Source organism: Sphaerodactylus townsendi, linkage group LG05, assembly GCF_021028975.2.
Source record: "Sphaerodactylus townsendi isolate TG3544 linkage group LG05, MPM_Stown_v2.3, whole genome shotgun sequence".
Lineage (NCBI taxonomy): Eukaryota > Metazoa > Chordata > Lepidosauria > Squamata > Sphaerodactylidae > Sphaerodactylus > Sphaerodactylus townsendi.
Genome location: NC_059429.1, coordinates 91,685,809 through 91,713,454, shown reverse-complemented (window position 1 = coordinate 91,713,454; position 27,646 = coordinate 91,685,809). Strand labels below are relative to the sequence as shown.

General features: G+C 41.8%; 1 protein-coding gene across 5 annotated transcripts in view; it reads right to left on the bottom strand.

Annotated features, from left to right (window-relative positions):
* TRAF3IP3 (TRAF3 interacting protein 3) overlaps positions 1-27,646 on the bottom strand; it is a 41,369-nt gene that overhangs the window by 1,320 nt on the left and 12,403 nt on the right. Inside the window, exons 3-14 of one of the 5 annotated variants that reach the window (XR_007244641.1) lie at positions 27,046-27,178; positions 26,658-26,715; positions 25,974-25,998; positions 24,231-24,260; positions 21,459-21,554; positions 16,618-16,689; positions 12,018-12,158; positions 10,191-10,328; positions 8,256-8,391; positions 7,412-7,474; positions 1,778-1,929; positions 2-110 (exon numbers count right to left, since the gene is read on the bottom strand). Coding sequence is in view for 4 of the 5 variants with exons in the window: in XM_048498305.1 (XP_048354262.1) it covers positions 2-115; positions 1,778-1,929; positions 7,412-7,474; positions 8,256-8,391; positions 10,191-10,328; positions 12,018-12,158; positions 16,618-16,689; positions 21,459-21,554; positions 24,231-24,260; positions 25,974-25,998; positions 26,658-26,715; positions 27,046-27,178 (1,158 nt within the window). In the remaining variant the exon portion in view is untranslated. The other 4 variants (XM_048498305.1, XM_048498306.1, XM_048498307.1 and 1 more) reach the window with 4 other exon arrangements.

Sequence of the window (27,646 nt, the reverse complement as noted above, 5' to 3'; positions counted from 1 at the left end):
CTTGAGCCCGTTTCCTCTGAGAGTTATTGAGCTCATCTCGACATTGCTGTAACTTGGTCAGGCAGCTGCGATACTCATGAGTCAAGACTTCCAGTTCACAACGGAGATCTCTGCACTGGGCAACAAAACAAATTGGTGTGTTTTTTCTTTTGTTTGAAAAATGCATTGTTTTTGCGGGGAAGGTTGAATGGGAGGGAGATAGTTACTAACTGGCAAAGTACATAGGTACTTGGAACATCATTTATCCTGTTTCTGTGAAGGAGATCAGAGAATTCCTTTTTTCTAACCCTCTTTCCCATTGGTCACAAACATAAAATATTGTGTTGTTTTCCATTTAAGTGTACAGAGTTGGAGATTTATATTAATGCAAAACATTCTACAGCTAGGAATGGATAGACATATTATTAAAAGATTCTTGAATTTCTTAAAAGTCATAAGGTTTTATGCACCACTTCCTGGAAATACAGGTATACACCTGGTTCAAAACTCAAACCCTGTACCAATAGACAAAGTATCTATAATATCTTTAGGGACAAGCTAGAAGTGACTATAAGAACAAACAGGCAGGAAATGAGTGATAAGCCCTCTCTCAGTCCACTGTTCAGTCTTATAATCTGCCCTCCATGTCATGTTTCTCCTCAGTAGGGATGCCTTCTCCAGCCTGAGAAATTCTTGGGAGAGTTCGGGAGGGCAGAGCTTGGGGAAGGAAGGGAGAATGGGGGTAATGTGGTTCCATAGAGTTCTCCAAAGCTGCAGAGTCCTCTAGAGGAGTTGATCTCGGAAGTCTGGAGAACAGCTGCAATTCTGGGAGAACTCTGGCCTCACCTGCAGATTGGCAATCCTATATCTCAGTTGATATTAGAAGTACATTTGACAAGCATTTGTGGAGAGGGACTGTGGGAATGAAAGCAATGTGTAGAGAGAAAAGGCGTTTCTCATCATGTGTGTGCTCCCTTGGATGTTAAAATTAGACCAGCTATGTGACTGGGGCATATCTGAGTTTAAGCTCTAGGATATGTCATTGTCACATTTAATTGGAACCTTGGTTCATCATGCTGAAATCCTAACACAGTTTGCAGTCACTGAGCTCTCTTGGCATGTAGTTTGTGTTCTTAAACATGTTTTGTAAGAAGGCTCTGCTGAAATCTTGGGTGCAGAGGTCTCAGAAACATCTGAGCAGAGAACACACTTGAAAACATGTAGTTTCTTTGATGTGGCAACAGCTGGGGTTCAAAGGCGGTCCTAATGGTAGAAAGTGGGATGGAAGAGAACAATATTTCAGTCTGACACAGACTTAGATTGGGGTTCAGCAAGTCACTGTTTCACAGCATTTGTTTCCCATACGTTATGTGGGATCAACAGTGATCCATCTCATAGGGTTAAAGCCCTTGTGTTTGTTGGTGGACAGCACAAGGACTTTCTGTTGGGCATGTGGTGGGAATTTTGTTCCTGCAGACATCAGTGACATGATTTTTGCATTAAGATCCAGTAGTGGCTACATGGGGCACAGAGGACGAGGGAGGGGCTGAACCTGCAGAAAAGAGTCAGCATGCATCTGGGAGGCGCAAAACTCCCATTACTTGTCTGATACTTGTGTTGTTCACCAACAAACGTGACTTTGTAACGTGTCGGAAGTTTGCAGCATGGCTCCAAGATGTGTATTGCAACGCTAAATATCCACCCAGTGTTTCCATTTCTGGTTGGAAGGCATGTGGAAATAGCAATTAATCCCTAATGAAGCCCTTAATCTCATTAACTGCTTGAGTCACCTTCTCACCTCTTCTTCCTTAACTGTAAACTGGGTCGTCCTCTCTTGCAGCTGGTCTTGCAGACTGTTCTCTTTCGCCCTCTTGTGGTCCTTTGACAAGTCACTCAGTCTGACTCTGGCAGGGCTGGGGACTTGACTGTTCATGGATATAGCCTGGTCTACTTAAAACAAAACAAAAAAACCACAAGCGAACAGAATTCCATCCTTTCATTTCAGCATATCCCGCTGTAAAACTCTCATTACACGTGATACAAAGTCCTGACTGAATGAATTAAATATGGTGAGTCATAATGGCATCTAAGAAACTCTGAAAACATTGGCTACATTTGATCCTCTGAAGATGCCAGCCACAGACGCAGGCGAAACGTCAGGAGAGAATACAGCCATACAGCCCGGAAACCACACAGCACCCAATTGGCTTTATTTGTTTTGTTTCAGACATGAAACCAGAGTTTAACTATGTCTAGTTTGCGAAACCCGGATTCAGTTTGCATAAGATCAGCCAAATCTTGGTTTGCCTCAACAAATACTACTTTTCTCACCTTTGCTTTGTAACAGTAACTTTTCTCACCTTTGCTTTGTAACGGTGACAGAACAAACACTACTTTCATGCATCATGTGAAACCATAGTTAAAGCTGTTTTTAATAAGCCACTTTCAAACCATGGTTTTAGATCCTGGTTTGACAGACACTAACCACAGTTAGCAGGGTGACCTGCATTCTGCCAATTGCATTAACCATAGCTGAACTAACCTCAGTTTTGTGTGATGTCTCAACTGATTCAATCAGATCTAATATTGGTTCAGTTCCACACTGAAATTGTGTAAATATATGATGTGCTGTCTCTCAGCCTGTGATATTTTAGACCACTTTGGGTTCCCACTGGAGAGAAAAATGGCTATCTAAATAAGTAAATATATCAAATTTCCTTATAGGAAATCAGGCAAATTATCCGACTCATGATAACATCATCAGGTCACCAAACCCAGTTTTGTAGCAGACTCCCTTTTTAGTATTTTACTTACTTAATTGAGATGCAGGGGAACAAAACAGTACAATTTTTGTATAATACCACTGGCTCTCCAAGGTTGTGAGTGGTTCTCTTAAGATCAATAAACAGATTCTGCTACTGTGTTCTTGGCTTACCTGACTGGGTACCAAAGTGCACTGCTTTGTCTAGTAAGAATTATTTTGTTAGTCAGGACATCTGTTTTAACCTTTATTTCTTACCCTTCATGAACCTAGGACATGATGCCAGTGGCCAACAACATTTGGGGCAAACTGAAATCTAGATGATCAACTGGTAGGGAGGCAAGATCAAAGATTTTAACCTCAGACCTCATTTCAAAATGCAGAAGAATGAAATGACAGAATGCTGAGATAATGAAATGTACTGGGCCATTTCAAACTACAGGTAAGTACGTTACCCTAAGTGAGTATGTTACCCTAAGTAGCCTAAGTAGTAGAAGGAATTACCTGGAGACAGTGTGAGGGGGTAACTGGGAATCAATAACCTATGTATATCAGGATAGTCCTGGATAAAAACTCTCAAATGAGCAGGTGGATTACATAATTAAAATTGATTTGTATTAAAGAATAAAAACAGTAACACAAGAAATACATTTTAAGCAATGAACACATGCACCAAAGCATACAAGAGCTAAGAGAAAAGGAAGTTGAATAGGGTTTCAGGAAGAGGTGATAGTTACCAGTATTGAAGGGACGTCCAGGGAAAGCAGCGCTGAAGAGGAAAATGACCAGCGATTCCAGGAGCAAAACAAAGACCCCACATACAAGCAGGGGCACACAAATGGATCCAACACATTATGAATGGCCAAAGGGCCAATATGTATACCCCAAAATGAGTCCTTATGTGGTCTCAGGTAAGCTGGCAGGAAAGCCAGAAACAAAGTATTGATTGCTCTTCCAGAGTTCCAACAATAAGATAGGAGAGCTTTGATTACTAGGACCCAAGAGAATGCCTGGAGCATTCTCTTGAATACTGATTGAATGCTGGGATGATTACACAATGGGGATTACCGAGCCCCCTTGTCCAGCCAGGGACACTTTAGGGCCAGAGAAAAGTTCAGTGGCCAGCTGCCTTTCTGCCCAGGCTTGACATACAAGATAAATCCCAAAACTCTGAGAGGCATTCATTCTGTGTGGAGCACTATGTTGCTCCACTGCCAATCTTTGGCCCTTGTGCCTTTAGTTGGAAGAGGGATCTGACTGCTTACAGGTGGTTCCATTTTTGAGTGCACATCCATGTTAAAAACAAGCTCAAGAGACAGAATGTGGTTCTAACCTAACTTGCTCACTATGTGCTGCTTTTGTCAACTTGCAGGAAGGCTTTTTCTTAGAGTGTAGTAAAAAAAAATGTGATTTTGCCCTCTACAGCCTGAAGTGGAACATCCAATCAACTATTTGTCAACTGCTGTCACCCCATTCCCACTTTATTCTGCTGCATGTGTAGTTCAAAAATATGGGTAGATCATTTGACTTGCAAATGTCTTTTAGCTTTTCTGTTTTATGGCTCTAAGAGAAATACATTGGTAGAATGGCGGGAGAAGACGTATGGGGGTTTCTGTTTGCATTTTTTGTGTAAAGTAATAGTCAATTGAGTGGAGACCCTCACACTTTCTTTCCCCATCCCCAGCTCTTCCAGTGTATAATATATCAAGAAAGCAATACACAGTCATTTAAAAATTGCACTCAAACCTCAAATAGAAATACTTATGTAGAATCCAAAATTTGTGAGACTAATCCACAGGATTGTTGTTTTTCAAAATTGGTAGAGAGTGGTGGATGAAGTTTGTACAGGTTTAGACTATAGAAATGGAAAACCACACATTTAGGTGCTACAAACACATCCATGGGACAGGCCTAATCCTGTCCCTTTCCCATTATGTGTACAATGTACACATAGGTGAAGCTTGTGTGAATTGGCCTTGTGTCAAGCCATTTTCAGAGTGCTTTCATGCATCAACTCATGCTTTTTTTTACTGCAGCCCTCACATTTACCAATTTGGATGCCAGGTCTTCATTTCTAATAAGTCATGGATAGTGGTGGCCTTCAGGTGGAGAATTCCTTAGATGGATTTTCAGTAAAATGAGAATTTTATGTCTGTAAAGTCCAAGCCTCTTAAACACTGAATGAGATGAATGAGTAAAGGTACCCCCCACTCCCCCCCAAAAAGATAGTGATTTAGATTTTCTGTGAATTCCCACAGGAATCACAGGAATGTCAGAGCTATTCTTTTATGCATGGCTTCTGTTTCAACAACAACAACAAAATCATCAATGCCACTGACATGAACATTGAAATAGCACTTTATTGTTTAAGAAACTAGCTCCAACAAATACAGAGTTTCATGCTTAAGTAGAACAGGTAACATCCTAGCTGTCTAGGATATATTCTGGCAGGCTTTTGCAGAAAAGCAGAATTTCTTCCTGTTTGATAAAACAACTATACATTTGACCGGCACGTGCAAAACAGTGAGACCTATCTGGAGGGCAGTGAAATTTTTGAACTACCCATTAGGGAATTCCAGAAGTTCAAGAGGCCTGTTACCAGTTAAGTTGCCCTGCCTTTTGCATATCGTCTTGCTGAGCCTTCAGTTCTCTGGACTGATTTTTGTCACATCTGAAAATGAACAAATCAGAACAGGTAACCAGCCTCAGTAACTGCATGCAGCATTGGCTTTATTGTCCCATCGCAACTATTAGATTTAGACCTTCATAATTTATTCAAATGGTGATTTGGAACATGTTCTATGCCAGGGGTAGGGAACCTGCGGCTCTCCAGATGTTCAGGAACTACAATTTCCATCAGCCTCTGTCAGCATGGCCAATTGGCCATGCTGGTAGGGGCTGATGGGAATTGTAATTCCTGAACATCTGGAGAGCCGCAGGTTCCCTACCCCTGTTCTATGCCCTTGCCTCTGCTGCAGCCTTCAGAAACCAATAGCTTCTCTTCATGGTACCTTTCCACATACCTAGTATGGTAAAGAAAGGGGAAGCTGGCATATTTTACTGATCCATAATACATTTTATTAGCCTCATGGGTGCACAGGGAACAGGAACATTGAACCACCCAGGGCAAGTACTGTGGGGGGGGGGGGGGCAGATGCACTTTCTTTTACTAACTTTTTACTTCATACGAATCTCCTAGTTGGTCTACTCTGACAGGCAGAAGTTCCTCACAGATTCAGGTACAAGACCTGCAGAAATCAGGGCTGGAATACCTGAGCAGAGCAATGTTTCTTCTTCAGAAAATCAGGCAGCCATACAGTTTAGTTGAGAGTGGTCTGTTTTCTCTCAGCATGACTTCAGCTGAGTACACATATTATGCTTTGGAGAAGCTGGCTCATTGGTACGTATGAAAACAACAAAATGTGTGGTCTGATGTTGTACCTGTCTTCAGTATAGATAATGAATACAAGAGTATTTTCCTACCTTGAACCACCTTCATGTAGATGCCACCATGATTGCTACCAGCTATTTTGTCTCCTACTGGAAAGTGAGTCTTTTCCCCACTTCTACAGTCAGAAGGGTTCCCATAACACATGTTTGACCACATAACTATGCACCTTTAGACTTCTTTGAATTGATTCCAAAACCCTGCTTTACTATGATCTTTTGGGAAAAATCATACCAAATCCAAGGGTAGCTGCCATGTGGACAAGAAAATCCAGATTTTTCCTGGTTCCTCCCATGCCCTAGTGCCACTGTGCAGCTTTGGGTTTTTGTTTTGTTGTTGTTAATTAACAACTGCTGAATCACTATATTGTTATAACTATTTATCTACTAGGTCAGGGGTAGGGAACCTGCAGCTCTCCAGATGTTCAGGAACTGCAATTCCCATCAGCCTCTGACAGCATGGCCAATTGGCCATGCTGGTAGGGGCTGATGGGAATTGTAGTTCCTGAACATCTGGAGAGCCGCAGGTTCCCTACCCCTGTACTAGGTCCTTTAAAAAAAGTATTTTTCCTCTTTCATGTGAGATATCAGGGGACGTGCATAACTATTATTATTTTAGGGATCCAGATCAATTATTATAATCTTATTATGATCTAGCAATGATCTATAATTCCAAAAGCCCACTAGTGATGTGGGGGAGGGAGTGACTAACAATTGCTGGGGACTGACAGGAAAAATGTGGGAAAACACACCATATGCAAGTCCTGTAAGTAAAAAAAACAACCCCCAAACAAGTAACTGAAGTGTGGAAGACTCCTAGGTAAAAAGTACACAATTTTGTGTATTTGTGGGGCATATTCAGTTGGGCTACATAAAAATGATATCTGTATACAAAAAAGTCTTATTTGCACAGCAGTCCTAATTGCCATTTTTATTAGGTGTTCACCTGGAACCACCCAGTGATATTAGCAGTGAAAATTACCATAACTAAAAAATCACTGCCATATTTTGTGGTGTTTCGGGTTTTTTTCTCATCCATGTGTAGTGGCAGAGGATAGTAGCTGTGAAGATAGGAATGTACAATAATTGTCCCTGTACAACACTGTTAATGAATCTTGTTCTGAAAGATTTGTACAGTATTGGACCACAAAGCATAACATGTGAGTGCTGCTTTCATAGACCTGCATGCTCAGTGCATGCTTTATTGAGTCACAGTTTACTTACTGTGCAAACATTTAGTTGCTTCCTCCAGTGCTAGCTTCTGTCTTTCTTCAATTTTCAGCCTGCCTGAAAGCATAAGGAACTTTCTTTAGAAACAGAAGGACTTTTCTTTCCCCCGATCTACACTATTTGGCCCACAATTGCAGAGGTTTTTTAATTATCTTATCAAGGCACCCCTGTATTTTTGAAGAAATTAATTAATCTTTACTTATTTAAGATCCAAATGCAAAGAATGCATGGCGGATTGGGTCACGTACACATTACTTGTTTGAAGACACTTCCATTCCTGCTATGGAAACCTAACAGCTAAGAGAGTTTTCTCAATGACTTCAGTGATCATTGTTTACAGACATTTTGGCAAGGGAACTTGTCCTAATGAGTATGCTGGTTCAGTCTCAGAATTCTGTTTTATTTATTTACACATATACTCTGCCTTTCTTCTCTGAAACCAATGTACCATGTATAAGACTCCCAGGTGGTCATCTATTCAGACATCTTGCTTAGCTACAGTACTGCTATCAGATAACATCATTTGGAAGGGACCATAGCTCAGTGGCAGAGCATCTGCTTGGCATGCAGAAGGTCCCTGGTTAAATCCCCGGCATCTCCAACTGAAGGATCCAGTACTAGGTGATCTGAAATACCATTATCTGAGACCCTGAAGAGATGCTGCCAGTCTGCCTAGACAGTACTAATTGTGATGAACCAGGAGTCTCATTCAGTATAAGGCAGCTTCATGTATGACAACATTCCTTCAGATCATGCCCTTGGGTTAAATGGAAAGATTATCCCATGCTTCTTCCAGCTGACATTTAAATTAGTTCTTAATCCTGTACACATTTCTTACCTTCCACTGCAGGAACATGCTCCATTGTGAGCCTGCTGTCTTCTTGTAAGGCTTCAGTCTTAGAACAGAGAGTAACACGTTCACTCTCCAAGTTCTGCAGGGCCTGGTGCAGCTGAGAGTTCTGAGTGTCTGACCACTGCGGGTAGGAAACAGCCACAACAACAATGTACTGGTTGGCAAAGCAATAACTGAAATAAGAGCTTGGAGGGTCCCCCTAAGGAATGTTTGGCCACAGTACATACATCAAAGAACAGAACTAAGCAATCAGTTCCTTCATTAAAAATGGGGCTGCCCAGTATTTTAGCAGAGGAAAAATTATAGCTGAAACAATAGCAGACATAATGATGGGGTACTGCTGAAAGGCAACCATCTGCTCTGATTTCTAAATATTTTTGATGGACGCATTTTATCAAAAGCCACTTGCTAAGACAGCTTTGCAAGAGAAAGAGGTATTAGGGGGAATTTCACTGTATTAATGTCAGTTATTGTGAGCTGTTTCATGTAGAACACAAACTAGATGAAAATGGATTTTATAGGAAAATGCATCACTTCTGCTTGATAGACACCTGATGTTTTCCAGTTCTCTCTGTTGCTGCTTCAGCCCTGGATTAATCATTAACCAAAATAAGCATGTGCTTAGGGCCTCAAGTAAAGAGGGCCCCTAAGAGGTTTTTTCCCCTCCTTATCTCTGCTAAGTATAGAAGCAGATTTGTTACATCAGATTAATTTTTAGGATATGATCAAAGACTTTGCAATTAAAAATGCAGGGGAAAATTTTTGTATAAATACAGTTGTAAGACAGCAACAGTAAACATTATTTTGCATCTTTACTTTGTGTAAATTAAAATGCTATGTAACTTTAAGGCAAGAAAGCAATGGAAAAATAGGTGTTTTGTTCCATACTAATAATGATATCTATTCATTAAAATGTATATAAGTTTACTATTGTTTTTATTTTGAACTACATGTACAATATATGGGGGCACCATAATCTTTTCAGGGTTTAGGGCCTCTAAAGGTTTTAATCTGGTGCTGTCCGGCTTTCACATAGGAATTTTTCATGGAATGTAGGAGACTCCTGATTCAAACAGGAACTTACTATGAGTCTCCTAGACCTCTTTCCTCTGATCTGGGTCAAAGAATAAATTGAGGGGTAACAGTAGGTGGAGTGTCCATGTGGTGCACCATCCACAGCCAATTCAGGGAGGGCAACAGAGCTAAGATCCGTGTTCAGAATGGCAGAGCAAAGCTCTGTATTTTCACCCTCACTTTGGCCCTTTAAAGGGAAAAGGGGAAGTTGCTGGACTGGAGCGGGGGTACAATACAATCTCCATGGAGTCTGAGCTTATGTGCAGATGCTATGGAGGGAAAGGATGATGGGTGAGAGCTAGCAGCAATAGGTGGCTTGGAACAGGGCATATGTTTCTGCCTGGTCCCATGCTACCTGTTGCAGCTGCCAGAGGGAGTGCATCTTTGCACCCCCATGTGAAAACAGCCTAAAAGACAAGTTTTACAGAATTTTCAAAACACTACACTTGCTGCTATATTTGCTCAGGGCCAAACTATACGCTGTGTCTACCATGAGTCATGTCAGGGTTTCCCAAACCATTTTACAGACAGATGACACTTCTGAGAATTAATGTTCCCAACTGCTCTGGGGAACAATTCTGGCAACACAGTGCGGTAACAGGAGGAACTTTTGTGTGATACAGCTGTGTCATCAAAAAGTAGTGCTAGGATATGTTGATCAGATAAAATTCACTATCTTCTGCACACCAGTGTCAGATTGGACTGTAGGGTTCAGGATGGGAACTAATATTGGATCAGTTACTCTTCCAGTGGCTCTATGATATTAGTGACTATTACTCCCACTTTTAGGTCTGTCTCTCAAAGCTGGCCTGAATATATGGCTGGATTTCAGCTTTACAAAAGTACCTGCAGTTTGTTCTCCAGGACATGGAGCTTGTTTTCTAGTTCAATGTACTTGTCAATCAGCTGGCTCCAATCTTTTTTTAATGTGTTGTAGTGTTCTTTCCAGAGGGTGGAGTCTTCCTCTGCAACTGCTAATGCTCTCTAGGAGAAACATTGGAAGTGAGAGAATTAACAAACATGCCTTCTTCATACATTCCTGCAAACAACAAAAAAAGAACAATTAGATGGCTGTCTATAGTAGATGGAACAATTTTCCTATTATGCCTATTAACAACAATGGCAACTCAAGAAAATATAGCAGAAAAATTGTTTACAGTGCACTTCAATTATATCACTTTCCTTTAACATACACATTTTATTTATGCCTGTGTTTACATGTTCAGTTCAGCAAACGTAAATGGGTTGGACTTTGAGGCATGCAAAAAGGCTTTTGTGAAGTGTAATATCCAGAAATACTTTCTCACATCCTCTGGGACAACAGACCATTAATTAATTTTTCTGTGACAAAGCAGCAACAGATGCCATTTCTGCTTGACTGTACTGAGACCCTGAAAAGTTCATCCAATATATAAGAAATCTTCTCTACTGCATATCTTTCCATATGGTGCCATCTGGTGGAAAAATAAAGGAATGAGCTGTTCCAGTCTTATGAATTTACAAGTACCATGTCTATTTCAGTTCTTCACTTGTAGGTGGTTTGTATATTAGAAAAACAAAAGGCAGCTCTAAATGAGTAGTATCAGGCTTCCAAGATGTTAAAAATACAAATAGTTTTAAAAATGGTTGTACTGAGTTTCTGAGCTGATTAATGTTCATTAAGCAAGGGTGATGGACAACTGGACTCTATGCACAGGTTTGGTCTTATGGCTCTGCTTTGCCATTCCCCAACTGTACTTTAGGTATGAGTTAAGCCCAATAGTTGCAGCTTAGGGACAAGAGCTCTATCCATCCCATTGCACTGAGCTAGATATGAAGTATTAGCACATTTGTGAATATACAGCAGACTTATGGTGACTCCACAGGGTTTTCAAGGCAAGAGACTTTGGAAATGGTTTTCCATGCCTGGTTCTGCATCACAACCCTGGTACTTCTGGAAGGTTACCCATCCAAATACTAACCAGGACTGCCTCTGCTTAGCTTCTTAGATCTGACAAGATCAGGCCAGCCTGGGACATTCAGTCCAAGGCAAAGATACACATACACAAGTGAGAAGGGATAGTGTTGTTGTAACAGAATACCTCTTCCACTGCTTGCCATTTTTGTGCGCTAGTGCCTGAAAGAGGTTGTTGTAGCCAATCTGCAAAGAAAGCTATAAAATAATGCAAAAGGTACCAGTGATTGTGTTTCTATAGAAAGTTATTGCCAGAAATGTGTAATACATTAATTTATTAAGCTCATATAAATAATTTTTCCTCTATTGTATGAGGCTATTTACTGCTGTTAGCCTGGTTACAATTAATAACAACAACAACAATAACAACAACAATAATGTTGGTTTGAGAACAAGAAACAAGGCAAGTGCCTTGCCCAAGACAACTGAGTTTTCATGGCAGAGGTGAAATTCAAAATAATTTATAACTCAGTCTATTAGGGTTCCGATACAGATGACTTTGGTTCTACAGACAGACCTCTCAGGATGTTTAAAAAAGAAATTCATTTTTAAGACGTGTGGGGTCCTGATTCAGATTAGAAGAATGGGGTGTTGTGTGTGTGTGTGTGTGTTGCTTCTGCACCATTTTCCTGATTTGAAATGCAAACCTTTATGTGCCCATTGGAGTAAACATATCAGTATTTATATTTATCCATCTCAGGCTGACATCCTCTGCTTACCTGGGCATTCTGGAGTTTCCTTTCTGCTTGCAGTTTCTCCTCAAGTAATTTCTGAAGAGATGTTTTTGCTTTTTGCTCATAGTTCTGCTTTTGGGCCTCCATCTCCACCAGAATTTTATTCAAACTCATTTTTGAGTAACTCTACAGAAAACAACCAAGAAAAAAAAGAAAAGAGCAAAAGAGCAATTTCTGGTTTAAAGATACAAGAACATATTAGAGCTGATCAGACTGAATAAGATCGCAAATGCAACAACAAATATAACTGTAAATGAACTCAACCCAGACACATGCAAATGTGCCTCACCCGCCTCTGTGTTGCACAAAACATATACTCCACCATGCAATCACCCCACACTGTGCCATAGAAACACATCTTACTGTGAAATGTCTCTGAATATACCAGATGTGGGTGAAATGTTTGGAATAAAAACATCAGCCCCATCTTTTTTGGGGGGGGAGGGGGTGAATCCCCCTTTGGAACTGGTGTGCCCTTGCACCAGCAGAAATGGCCGTTCTGTTAGTGCAAGGGGCAAATGTGCCAGTGGAGTCCACAGCTCCCAACCCAGGAGCAGTGTCTGTTGCCCAGGCCTGCAGATGCAAAAAGGTGCGCTGGCCTTGCCAGGGGCATTCTGGGGGCAGGCTAGGGGTGGGGTGGATCATAGCCTCCAGACCCCATTTGGCCCCATTGTGCTGGTGGAGCTGCTGGCCAAGCTGCTCTATTCTGTGCTATGGGGGAGTGTAAGGTGAAATCTTAAAAAAAAAAACTCTTTGGGCTTCCCGCACCAAAGGGCTTTCCCATCGCAAACCAATAACTTCCAAATCAGCTGATATCCACATCAAAATTCTAATTTAAATGTGACAAAACTAATTTCTGATAGCTTTACAGGGCCCCATCACATTTACTTCACATAAATATTACTGCATTACTATCTCATATGAATTCTAGAAAGACAAGGCAGTACTACTTCACATATGAACTTTCATGAATGGTACACCTAAACATATGTGCTCCTATGAAGTAGCATATTTTAGCGATTTCACCATTATTAGAGAACCTAAACTTCCTTGGAAGAGTTCAACTGATCAAGTTTTGGCATTAATATCTGGAGAACAGAGAATTTCCCAAGAACATAGAATCTGACAACTTTTGGTATGACATAAGATGGTTGGACTCGAGCTTGCTCAGGAATCCGGAACTCCAGTTAACAGCTCAAAGGGAGAAGCATGCCTCCACATATTAAGGGGAGAGCCAAAGGAAGCCACATAGACTCTTAATATGTTTCCCCTGCCTTGGATCACACAGGAGGGACTCTTACTGTAGTGATTCACTGGGGTAGAGAAGTCGTGGTATCGCCATCATTCCCTGCCAGAGATTTCACCTTCTCTATGGGAGACTACATCCAAGTCATGTACCATTCATTAAGAAATGAAGATGAAACAGAGGTCAATAAAGAGAAGTCCAAAATTTGTTACAGATGAGTCCAGCAAAAACCAGAAGATCTCTCTAGAAGGTATGGACTTATAGTAAACAAAACTTTAAAAAACCCAAAAAACAAATGAAACCATTTTAAAGGAGAAGAGGAGGAGCTTGGAAATAATGGTGTTAGAGAGTAATAGCTGCTTTGTGGCTATAAAAATAAGACTGAGCTGACTTTTCTTTGTTCTTTGGAGCTAGTGGGATGCCAGGTTAAGACTGTTAAGACTGGAAAAGAAATGCCATAAAGGAAGGAAGTTTTACTGAATCACAGGAAATTACATGACTGGAAGATAGTTTCAGTGATACTCTACTATTAATGTGGATGCTTGGTGCACAGTGACATCTAGTGGTTTGAAATGGCTCCAGGAAAAGGTTCTGTACAATTGGAATATCAAGAGCTGTCAAACAATGTCACATCCATGGTTACAAATACATGTCTTCAATCAGAAATGGACTCTATAAAAAGCCTACGGCCATACCACCCTGAACACGCCCGATCTCGTCTGATCTCGGAAGCTAAGCAGGGTCGGGCCTGGTTAGTACTTGGATGGGAGACTCTATAAAAAGTAATTCAAAATATACCAGCAACAATTAGCTGAATTATTGAAGGTCATTAAAGTATAGAAGGATCTTAAAAGAATTGGCCAGTTGGAGGAGGATGTAAAGGTGGTAAAGGAAACAATTAAAGGTTTGAAAAAAGGAGTTGACTCAGTTCAAACGGAATCTAAAGTACATGAATAAGCCATACTTCAGCTGGAATATCAGACTAGAGAAAAGGCCCCAAGACTGCAAAAAGTTGCACATAAACAAAATCCCTTGAAAGCTTGCCTTGGCCTTGGCTAAATTTATGATGATATAAGATGAAGAGATGGCTGGAAAGATTGAAAAAAATATACCAAGTAAATTCCAAAAATTCAAAATCATGCGACTGTGTAGCAGCATTGTCATATTTTATGCAAAAGTCACTGCAGATCATATCATAGAGGCCCATCGAAAATCAGCATTTAAGATGGATGACAAAGACATCATCATGAAGGAAATTCCCTTGAGGGTCCTGCAGAAGCTAAATGACTATACTTTTCTAGTGGATGCTCTAACAAAGAAACAAATAAGGTGAACTTGTCTTAAATGGAAATGAGTTCTTTTTACATACAAAGGACAGACACAGAGAATCACCTCTGCAGCAAATGCCAAATAATTTTATATGAAAAACATCAGAGTTAACTTAAAAACATCTAGTGAAACTGTTGAAATGTAGATCAGTAACTGAGTAGAATGCTAAATATTTTTAAAAAGAGGATTGCCACATAACAGCCTTAAGTATTTCACTAGTAGGTCCGAATGATCAGGAAGGATTGCAGAATTTACATGTAAATTACTTTTAAGTCCAAGAAATAAGTTAGAGAGATATGGTTATTTATATATATAAAAAGCTAACCATTCATTTGTTGGTCCTGCCCTAATGTTGAAACAGCTGGACGGATCGCCCCCAAATTTTCACATGATGTCCCTCCCTGTTGCGGGCAAGTAATCGGACCTTCAAATTGCCAAAAGTCCATACCTGAGCCAGGTAAAACGTCTTTGTCCTGGCGCATCAGGCCATGAAGCTGGCTCTGTTTAACTGTCACCCCTAGAATGTTCGTGCAGCCTGTCTGTGGCCTGAGGCCTTGGTATGCCCTTAGAATGTTCGCACAGATGGCCAGAGATGAGCAGTGAAAACAGTAAATAGGTAATACTGGTAGGTAATACGAGTGGAAGTGAAACACATACACACTTTGCCGTGTGAGACGTCAGGTGGGGTTCCCCCCTACACACACATGCAGGTAACTTTCACTCTCTGTGCCTCACCCAGTACTACCACACAACACACATACTCTCGTACACATCCACTTCATCCCCACACACCTCACTCTGCCCTCCCTCACATCCAATCACCACTTACCCACTTCTTCACCCATATTCGCCACAGCTCTCTTTTACTAAAAGCAAGCTGGAGTTTGCCTTTTTCTTCTAAGAAAATCAGCGGGGTGGGGGCGAACAAACACTACTGGCTCTGCTTCTTTTGCACGTGGCCCTTTAAAAACCCAGGGAGCTGGCCTCGATCTGAGCACCTCACCACCCTGCCTCTGCTGCCTGACTGGGATAGCCTCCTTGCCCCAGTTCTGCCTTACCCAAGCCAGGACTATGCATGTCAACCAGCCTCATGGACAGCAGGATTCGCACTCTGGAGAGTTCCGTTGTGAAATGGAAAGGGTTACCTTATTCTAAAAACCAAGACAGCACCATATAATAATGTGAACTGAAAAGGGAAAGAGGGATTCCATTTGACCACCCCAAAAGAAGAAGAAGAAGAAGAAGTAGTAGTAGTAGTAGTTTGGATTTATATCCCCCCTTTCTCTCCTGTAGGAGACTCAAAGGGGCTTACAACCTCCTTGCCCTTCACCCCTCACAACAAACACCCTGTGACGTGGGTGGGGCTGAGAGAGCTTCGAAAAGCTGTGACTAGCCCAAGGTCACACAGCTGGTGTGTGTGGGAGTGCACAGGCTAATCTGAATTCCCCAGATAAGCCTCCACAACTCAAGCTGCAGAGCTGGGAATCAAACCTGGTTCCTCCAGATCAGAGTGCACCTGCTCTTAGCCACTACGCCACTGCTGCTCCCAAAAGGCTATGCTGGGGATCATTGGACCTGCATGGACATCTGTGTGGGTTGTGGACTGTGATGAGAAGGACAATTGCCACAGCAACGCGTGGCCGGGCCCCGCTAGTATTATATATGTTTTCTACATGAAATGGGATAGAAATTTAAATTGTTTCGTTTCCCTTTTTAAAACGTTGGTCTAGATATTAATGGTAACAGTACAATATTAAAGGTAAATTCAGCAAAGGGTTTTGGGTGGGGTCAAGTAGTCTTTTCAGTTATTTTTCATTATTTAAGTAGTTTTTAATGTAAGGGTGACTGGTTCACTGTAGAGTCACATGTACTGTTTTAATTAGGGAGTATCTCTGTCAAAAAATTCAATTAAAATCATTATTTTTTTAAAAAAGAATATAAAACTTACAATACCTAAAGTAGGTATCGAAATTACTGAAACGGGCTTTAACTTTTCAGTCAAGACATTACCTGGGTAGAAGTCTGCAGCTGATTCTCCAACACACTCACTCTGCTCTTGAGTTCATCTTCATTTATCTGACCCTATCAGAAAAAAAATACATAATGTACGAAATATTGAATCACCAAATGGCAACAATTTGTCAAAAGCAACAAAAGACCCATGGCTACTTTGCTTTATTCACTTATGTTTTCAGTAGGTTCCCCATCCCCACCCTATGGGTGCAGTCCAGTCAAAGTGAAGCATTTCTAAGTTCCATTTATTTCAATGGTACATAAGTATATGCTGATATCGGTGACAATTTAAAGTGCTGAATCTTGGTGCAGTCCTGCTACACTGTGCTACTTTTAGGAAGGAATGATCAAATAATTCATTATTTGAAAGAGTTTCAAAATATCAAAGGACAACAAGAAGGGATTTATCTACTTAGTCCGTCTAAGAGTTGAAGAACCATTCATTAAAAAGAAATGTAAAAGTGAAAGGGAGGAAATTGGTTTTTGCACACTGGCTTTGGACCTAACTATGTTATATTTTCCTTGCAAGCACTTTATGAGCTGCAAGTTCTGGCCTCAGGAGCCCAATTTTGACTAGGACCATGACATTCAGGGAGTTCCCAACAGACATTATTTCCTGATCTGAAAGGCCTTGGGGAGTTATTATTTTCCTCACTGGGGAGCACCATGTGTTCTGATGGCTACAGGCATGGGGCTCAAATAGACCTCAAGAAAGAACGTGTAAAATTACATTCAGATTCCATGATGTCACTTGGCAAACAGCAGAAGGAAAAAAGAAACGAAGAAATGCTTAAGAACTTCCTGACCAGAAGATATGAAGTAACTTCTTATGCTTCCAATGCCACCTGTAAGAAATTAAAGCTGCTTTGAATTAAAAAATGAACCATTAAGACTTTCATTAATGTTTCCCTGAGTGAACTACATCAAGCAAGGGATGTTTTCTAAAATATTCTTGTAGATATGGGTAGTGAGAGAAGAGTGGAGACCACCCTAGGATGACATCCAATGGCTATTCAGTCTGCCTTTCAAACTTCAAGCAGTCAAAACAAATAGCTATGGCTGAATAAAAGAACCCCAGTGAAATAGGAAATTAGTTGGCAAGGATGTTTGCCAGAGATGAAGGATCTCCCTGCAGAGAGCTTTCCATTTTGATAGGTTGGCTGGTGCCACTGTAATCATTACCTTATGGTGAGAGATCCCTGATTAAGCTTGCTTCTTCTGGTCTATAAAGGTAAGGATGCACACCTCATGAGGAAACTGTCAGCCATAAGATCATCCGATCTTAAAAATTCAGGAGATTCTGAAATCTCGGGTGGTGTGGAGTGCAGATGAGCCTAAAGGCACTTCACACCATTTCTATGATACAGCTTCCTGCTAGGGCTTCAGCAGAGGTTGGTTGGGTTGGTCTCCTAGGTCCTTTGTCCAATAAAGGCAAATACCATCCTTTGCACCAAAACATTTACTTTGGCCATGGTGCTTGGCTGCTTTGAAGTGCTGGTATCCTAGCCTGAATTAGAGGTCTGTGGTGGTCTTTGTGATATGATAGAGCACATGAAAGTTAGTAATCCAGGTTGTGGCCTACTAAGCCAGGTCATATCAACATAGCAAGAATGAACAACGTGCCAGTAGGGATGAAACAGTCAGTTTCTGGCATTTGCTGGTTTAGTAGAATAGGCTTTCATTCCCCCCACTCTTTTTTTGTGCTTTGGAGCTTCCTCTTATCACAGAGAGAAAAACAGACTGGACATTGGTTAGAGGAAGAGGCTTTTAGGCCTGCCTTTAAGATCCCTCAAGACAAACTAGCAAGAAACGTTCCCTTATCTATGAGGGGAGCACAGAACAGACTAGCCAGATTAAATCTAAGTATAATAATATTTGCAGGTCAACATCAGGATCAGTGGTCTGGTTCTGCAAAATGACACACAGCTATAAAAGCCTTTTCCATTCTTTGTTCATGCTGCTGGTTTAACTCTCATCTACTGATAAAAGCAAAAATTTAATCCTGGAACAAGCAGAAAAAAGGGAATTTATCCTGATGTGGGTGAAGGTTTTAAATTGGATATAAATACAAACCTGCAATTGCAGGTCTCCGGATTTTTTTTTTAAAAAACACAACAATAACAAATGCAGTTTAAATTTTTAAACATGAAAAAGGATTTCTTTAACCAAACAAACCTGAATCCAATGCCTAAGCCCTGGCCTCAACACGACATTTGTGTTTTTCCAAGGCATTCTGAGACACTGAAAATATGAGATGACATCTGTGATGTTCAAGAGGTTCTTTTAAAAAAAATTCATCTCTCTCCCTGTATTTCCAAGGACTGAACACCAACTCTCAAAGCTTCTGATCTACATTCTGTTTTGAAATCCCAGCAGTGGGCTGATCATTCTTTCCCTGAAGGTAAGCAAAAAAGCAAAAGCTGCAGAGAAATCTATTTTCTCTCACAGAGGCACTCAGAGATAAAGTGCATTCCCCCACCTGTTGCTAAGCTGAGGTTTCACAGCTATTTCCTGCCAAGATGGGTGTCAAGCTGCTTTTCTCTGCACTTGGTAAATCTGACAGAAATGTTTCACAGAGGAAGTCTCAAACCACAGTGCATCAAACAGTGCGTATTGCTTAGCTATTCAGACCTGACAAGAGCTCTTGCTGGTCTTATTTTTCAGTTATTTTTCCCCTCTGGCAAGCTATTTTGAATTACAGTTTTTCTGCATGAAAAGGCTAAATGTTCAAAACTGTTCAAGCCTGATTTTGAAAAGCCATCTTGATTTTTTTCTAGGGCTTGGGTGCCACTTGATCGCAGCATCACCACAGCAATTCATGAGGCAATTTCTACTACCTGTGGATTTAAGCTACAAAAAGAAGCTACAGAGAACCTGATACAGACTGGAGCTATGGCACATGGGCTACTTCTTTACAACTTTCCCCAGATGTAAATGCCCCTACTTCTGGAGCCCTAGAAAAGGGGGGGGGGGGGAAACAGGCACAAAACCCATACCAGTCTTTCTTCCCTCATGGGGGTTAAAGTAGTTGGGGGGTGGCTGTGGATTTCCAACTGGGGGAATAGCATGGGGTTGTGGATAGATTATTGTATTTCATTTATACAGCTTTCTCTCCAATGGGGGTGGCTTACATCAGTCTCCTCTCCACCATTTTATCTTCACAATAACCCTGTGATGTAGCCTAGGCCAATCATATGGGAATGGCCCAGGGTCACCCATGGCACAGTGGGGATCCAAACCTAGGTCTCCCAGATGCTAATCTGTAACCTTTATGCCACACTGGCTCTCAACTTTCCCATTCCCAGTGCCACAGCTCCCATGTATATTTCCTTCTAAACTACTATTCAGCTATTGTTTGCTACTAAAACATACAGCTGGAGATCTAATCACTGGGACTAACGAAGATGAATGTAACTCAAGTAGCAAGGGGGAAAATTACTCTGAGAATGTTTCATCTGGCCTTGATCTCACATCACTGAAGACTTGCTAAAAAGCAGCATGTCTTTCAACCCAATCCATCAACAACATAGAGGTTCCTCTTTGTGGCTGTTTCCCACACAGTAGTTGTTCTGAAGTGGCTGCACATAAAGCACTTGTATAGATATTTTTTAAGAGACTCAAGCACTTGAAATCCACTTGTGCCTTTCAGCTGCTCTGGCACCAGCTCCAGTCTCACATCCAGCATTTTTCATGTGCATCAGATACATCTTTTTGCACCTAGGAACATGGAGAACCAGCAGAGGCAATGCACATCCCGACTAGAGATTGAGGCATGATTTGCAGGTCTGCATACCTATGGCTACAGTCCCAAACTTAGTTATTACTATACTTGTGGATAAGTCAAGTTTTTCAGCCCTTTTTTAAGGCTGAAAAATGCCCCCCTCGACTTATATGCAAGTCAATGATTCCTCCCCCGCGGCCCCCCCCCCCCCCCTTACTTTAACAAACGCAGCAGGCTTGAGAAGAGGCCATGCCTGTGTTCCCTTCCAGGCTGAAACGACCTGCTGGGAACTACATATCCCAGGAGACCCTGGGAAATGTAGTTCCCACCAAGTCCAAACGACTTCCTGGAAGGGAACACAGGCAGCAGGCCTCTTCTTAAGCCTGCTCTGTTTGTTAAAGTAACTGGGGGGGCGCTGTGGGGGGGCGGGGGGCGCTGAGCAGGGAACCCCCTCTGCTCCAGGGGAAAGGCGGCTGCCTTCTCCGTGGGGCAGAGAGGGAATGGCAGCGGTGCCCTGCTCTGTGCCGCTGGCTGCTGCATTTCCCACCCTTGACTTACACAAGTCAATAAGTTTTCCCAGTTTTTTTGGGTAAAACTAGGTGCCTCGACTTATACTCGGGTTGACTTATACACGAATATATTCGGTACGCAGTAAGTCCCTTGAAGGATTGGGATCCTATCTTTTCTTTTAATATTTATAGTTGCCTAAAGAAGAGCCATCATGGTGTATTGGTTAAGGTGTCAGACTAGGATCTGGGAAACCATGGAAACTTGTTGGGCAACCCTGGGATAGTCACATACTCTCAGCCCAGACCCTAACAAGTAATTGGATGGGAAATCTCCAAGGAATACCAGGGGCATGCAGCAGAGGCAGACATTGGCAAACCACCTCCAAATATCCCTTGCCTTGAAAACCCTATGGAGTTGCCATGTCAGTGTGACTTGACAAAACAAAAAGAGAGAGAGATGGGGGGGGGGGGGGGGGTGTTGGCAGGTGCAGCCTGTCATGATAGAATACTAAAATAGCAAACAAAGTTGCTCTCTCATGCATTCAGACACCCCAAAGAAGACAGAGGCATGATATTTAGGTACAGAAGTTAGAATGCCCATCATATACCTTCCAAGATTTTTCTGCTGCCTGTAGCAACATGGCTAGAAGTTCCTGTAAGATCATCAACTTCTTCTTCAGCAGTAGCTCTCGATGCAGGGCCTCCTGAAGAGATTAGGAGAAATCAGACACGGCAAAAAATACAAGAGATAAACACTGTTTTCCCCCAGCCATTGAGATAGGATGAAGCAGCCCAACCATTGTAACGCTGACCTGAATGAACCAGGCCAACTGATCTTGTCAGATCTCAAAATCTAAGCAGAGCCAGTCCTGGTTACTTTTTGGATGGGAGACTACCAAGGAATCCCAAGGTTGCTGTGCTGAAGAAGGCATAAATAAACCTTTTCTGAATGTTTCTTGCCTTGAAAACTCTATGGAGTTGCCATAATTTGACTGTGGCTTGATGGCATCATACACACAACATCTTAAATAGCAAGTTCTATACAATTCTGACCTAACCTAAAATGCTGTAGAATGCCCTCAAGGACAGTGGCCCACCCAAGGCATGAACTCACAGCCTTAGCATGGCACTGACCCTCTGCACCAGTGCTGTACATAACAACCTAGAAGACTTTACTCATATGCTCCAATAGGCTTGCCAACTGCTTGGCACAAAAAATGGCCTGTCCCTGAATGGGATTTTATTTATCATATGACCTTCATCGTATGAAATGCTTTGGCTGCCCAATTCACAGATTAAGCCTCCGTTACAGGGACAGGACACTTTGCTTCAGGCCTGTTGGCAACCAACCCTATCATCTACCAAGTCTCTACAATAAAGGTTTAGATTCAGCAGCAGTTCTGGGACCAGCTCTCATGAGCCCATCCTCACATTGGGTTCAGCTGATAAATTTTCCTCACAATCAACAATCTCAGCTGTGACGTTTCTACTTCGTACAAAATACTTCCTCTTGCCTGATCAGTGTTATTGTCAGAGCTACATTCTCTTGTTGAAAAAAACCATAACTTTACAAGTGCGATTTTACAAGTGCAAAGAGTTTTGGACTAGCATCTGGAGACCCAGGTCTGAACCGCCACTCTGCCAAGGACACTTGCTCCAGAAAACCAAGATGGATGCGTTGGAAGGTGGATTCTGTGACACTATACCCAGACGAGATCCCTCCTTTCTTCTCCAAACCCTGCCCTCCTCTGGCTCCTCCATCCTGCCTCCTGAGATCTCCAAGCATGTCCCAAGCCAGAGGTGGCAACCCTACTGCTAGGCACAGTTTTGAACAGACTTGATTTTAAAATAGTCTATTTAGAGGGATTTTTTTTTCTGGAGAGGAATTGAGCTCTCTCGTGCACTGGATCAGTGGATGAGATGCCCACACAACACTTGCACTGATAATAGTTAGCAGATAATAGTAAGCTAAAGAAACTACAAAATCTATGCAAGTATAGAAATACATGCAAAGGTCCCATGCTATGTGCTACTCTCCCCCTTATGATAAATACTGCTTCCTGTACTTCAAGGTTCCTGTATTTCAAGCTAGGTGATAAGGCACGCTGAACAGAGAAAACTCAGAACCAAATGAGGGTAAACTCTTGGAGTAATGGGTTGTAAATTAGGTTTACAATAAAACTTGTCCATGAAAACACTCAGAAGTAATTTTCCTAGTGCTCTAACACTACCAGGATCCCCATGGCACAGAATAGCCAGTGTCAGTAAGTGTATTTATTTATTTATTTATTGGATTTTAAACCGCCCACCCCCGAAGGGCTCTGGGCGTGTACAGAAGGCCAAAACAATATTACAAACAGTAGGCCATTATATTACACACCATAAAATACATTAGGTAAATTAAAACACAATTCCCACAAATGGTTCAACTTACAAAGACTCTAGCAGCACTCAGACAAACATTGGCATAAGTGCCCATTATAAAAGTGTGAAGCTGATCCGGATCCTAAGGCCCGGTGGGCAGCAGTGCAATTTAGAAGTTATATTGGGCATGCCAAGTGTGGAACAGCACGCAACACAGGGGCATCCTGGAGGAGGAATCCGCGACCGGCCTCACCAAAAGCCCGGTGGAACAAAACCATTTTACATGCCCTGCGGAATTCACCAAGGTCTCGCAGGGCCCCCACATCTGATGGAAGGGTGTTCCATTAGGCAGGGGCCAGTGCCGTAAATGCCCTGGCCCAGGTAGAGGCCAGCCGCGTCATGGAGGGGCCAGGGACCACCAGTAAATTGGCCTCAGCTGATCGGAGAGGAGAGGCCCTGCCACCTGGAGACATGTAAAGGGTGGAGATGGTGCGCCAAAGAGATGAGGGGCCCCAAGGTCCACAAAGAGCCTTTAAAGGTTAACACCAACACCTTGAAAGTGATCTGGAATTCCACTGGAAGCCAGTGTAGAAGCTGATTGAACCTGCGGGGGTGATATACTCTCGAGAGGAGCCACCCACCAAGAGCCGTGCCGCCACATTCTGGACCAGTTTCAGTTTCCGGATCAGTCGTAAGGGAAGGCCCGCATAGAGCAAGTTACAATAGTCCAGCCTGGAGGTAACCATTGCATGGATCACAGTGGCTAGGTCGGCCTGTTGTAGTCAAAACTCTGCTCCCAACCTGAGTTTTACCCCTACAGAAGTTGGCTTTGGAAGCCAAGGTTGACTCAGCCTTCCATTCTTCCAAGGCTGGTAAAATGAGTACCCAGCTTGCTGGGGGTAAAGTGTAGGTGACTGGAAAGGCAGTGGCAAACTACCCCATAAATATAGTCTGCCTAGTAGAAGATTTGTTGAGCAGTATTATTAATAAACAATTCTATTTGTTTAATTGCTCACCTTGAGGTAGTTAGAAAGTTGAATTATTTCCTGAAATAGAAATAAATTGCATTTAGGATTTTAATTGAATTTAACATGAGATTGTAATACTTGCCAAGGATATGCAACTCCTGTGAGCACTAAGCATCAATCTGTGAGCCTTTGAACATCTCATTTACAGGGAAGAAGCACATTTTACACTGACGATCCTAAGAACACTTTCCTTAAAATAAGACCTGTTAAATGGAGCAGGATTCTGAGTAGATTTAGTTAGGATTGCTCTTTTCCATGACCTTTTGTAGTTTAACTGTGAAATCCTAAGCATATCTACCTGCATGTAAGCGCTAGTGAATACAGTAGAACTTCTGAGTTAAACCACATAGGGTACTACTGTAAATCTAGGATACCTGACACAGTAATTAAAGTCAAAGACTTCTTGCTTAGTAAAATTATTAGTTTAGGGAATAATCCAGAATTTTCTTGCAATTTTAATGTACGTTCCCCAAGCACATCTGGGACCAAGATACCACATGGCTCAGCAGCCTTGAAATACCACTTAAGCTGCAGAGTCTGTTTTGTGGTCCCAGTTAGATAGCAGAAATAGGCTCCTACTGCACTACTATCCACCATCAAACTCATGCTGAATAAGAGCATAAGATTTCTTAATTTGTGCTCATATAACCCTGATTATATGTACGATTTACACATATAGGAAGGTACATTTTCTTGCAAACATGTTCATGCTATCATGTGGTAAAACAGCGAAGTAGGTGGTTTTTGCAACCCAATCTAGATGAGGGAAAGGGAACACAGTGGCCAGGGAAGGCACATTCCCAAGTGGCACACGTAGCAGGAAAACTGTAAAATCTTTCTGCCTCTGGGAAGCCCCTCAGGCAAAAGGAACTTACACAATGAAAATCATGGCACAAGTTTGTGTACAAGGGCTAAAAGCCAGGTGGAAGCTGTTTGCAATGAGCTCCACCCCTGGATCCGCCCCCGAATACCCCTCCCCCATCAGAACACAATTCCATGCCAGATTGGTGCTGCAGCCACCTGCACTTTTGAGTGTGGGCACCACTGAGCTACATGACATGCCTCCGGAAGTGTGGATGCCCTCACCATTGGTGAGGGTACCCTTCTGCCACTTGGTGGGCATCCCCGTCAACAGGCGCCCTCACTGTGTCCAGTGAGGGATTCCACCCATCCCCCACTGAGGTTCATGGCACTTTAAAGACTAACAGTTTACTTACTTCATAATTTGTGGTTCACCTTTTGTTCTGAGACTCCAGGTGTACTATACAATTAAGGGGGTTCATACAATGCACTGATCTAACTTATAAATACTTGCATTTATTGACCCTTTTTGGTTATGGTTTATGTCAGTTGTTGATGACTTATGAAACAGGACTCCCACCAGTGAGGACTGGTCATTTAACATACAAACAGATTTCCCAGTGAGCCACAGCCTTAGAAGGCTGCTGCTGGCTGGGAGCAAGCAGAGCCAATGCCCAGGGGCTAATTGGCTTAGAACCCTCATCAACTAGGGTAGCTGATGTTAGGTCACTACTGTCTCTTCCTGCATTTCTTCTGGTTTGGGGAACGATGCAATGGGTCAGCTAATGCCCATTGTTAGCTCCACTGAACTGAGCAGCCCTGCAGTGCTCGCTTGTAACACTACAAGTCACTTAGCATGACTTGCTCCATTGCTATATTCACTTTCTAGTCCGCTCTTGACTTCCAATTCCATTTTCTAGTTTTTCTTACCTTATCTAAAACTGTTATTCCACAGCTGAAAACAAGAAAGAGAACAGGACTTGGTCAAGACAGAGAAGACATTATCAGTATTTAACTACATCAATAAGATCTAGATAATAATAGCACATATATAGAGCAACAAACAGATCCCAAACAATTATTTTGACTATTGGTCTAACGTCTGAACCAGCCAATGAGTCCACACACTATCTGGCTATTATCTATCAAGCTGCTTTTTTTAGTTAACATATTTTCCCAAATCAAACAAAAGTGTTAAAGAAAACCAATTTATATTAGGTTTCTAGTAGAAGGATTCCTAGTGTATCTATAAAAAGGATCTCTGTGTTTGACGGAGAAAACACAGGTGACCCCAACTCAATTCAAGGCCCTAACACAAAAGGGACATGTTCCTATCACCTGCTGGTTTCAGAAATGAAGGAATATTCATCCCTCACTGTTCCTTTTCCTGGCCATGGCAGTCTGTAATAATTCTCTGAAGCCAGGGGTGGGGACTATTTCTGCAGGAAAAATAGAAGTAATAAAGATCCAAAAATAAGGGAAGAATGGCTCAGGCTTTGGCATCAAATAAATTCGGTACACAGTTCTATCCAGCAATACACAAATATCCAGTGGGATATTACATTTGTGTGAATGACACAAGGCTCCAAGAAAGAATGGAATATGCTTGCTTACTCTGTCTGTTGGCCTGAATTTTTCTTCAGTACTTTGGACTCATTTATGGTTTGTGTACCTGTGGAAACACAACAATGAAGACATTCCAGTAAATTCATTTGAATGATGGACATTTAGGATGAAATTAAATATGACTTGATATTTCAAATGAAATTATTATTTCCATTACAAACTGCTGCAACTTTTTAAAAAGGCTTCAGTGATTTATGCTCTGCTCACGGAAACTCCAAAGAACAACCATTATCCCCATTTTAAAGTCTTCTAAAATGCAAGCCCTTGCATCTGAAACATTTTAAAACCAATGAAAGGACATTAAATGATTGATTCCAGAACCAGGTTGTTAATTTGTTTGCTAAATAGAAGAGTGATTTTATGCTTCTCTGCTTACCTTTGCAGCTTATAGAAACCTTCACAGTGGCCTTGTGTTCTGAAGAGACCTCCCAGGAATTGAACTTGCCATGTACAAACACATCACTGGAACTCTGCTCCACAGACTTGCTGAGAGAAAGGTGGGAAGATACCTGAAATAAAAATGGTCCTTTGTTTGGCTTAAGCACACTAGCCCTTATCCAGAGTAAAGTTAATGAACTGAGTCACAACTGTATTGCCCCGCCCACTTCCACGGAAAACTTACTTTCTTTCTCTGAGTGACTTTCTCTGAACTGGGCCTATTATACGCAATCTGTTTCTGCTTATTCATTGAAGACCATGTGACTGAAAGCTAATAATGGCAATGAGAATTTACTATACAGCTCACTTTTATATAGCATCTGCCTAACCATTCATTCTGCACGATAATAAAGATGCCTGGTGTACCCGGTGTATCATTTCTGTTGGCAGGAAAGGACCTGTGGAATGTGTTCAAAACTTACAATTGGTGCAAAATGATGCTGCCAGGTTTCTAACAGGTGCTACCTGCACTAATCTTTGACAGATCTACAGTGTTTATTTTAGACTTTAAACTTCTAAATTATCTGGTCACATACTAT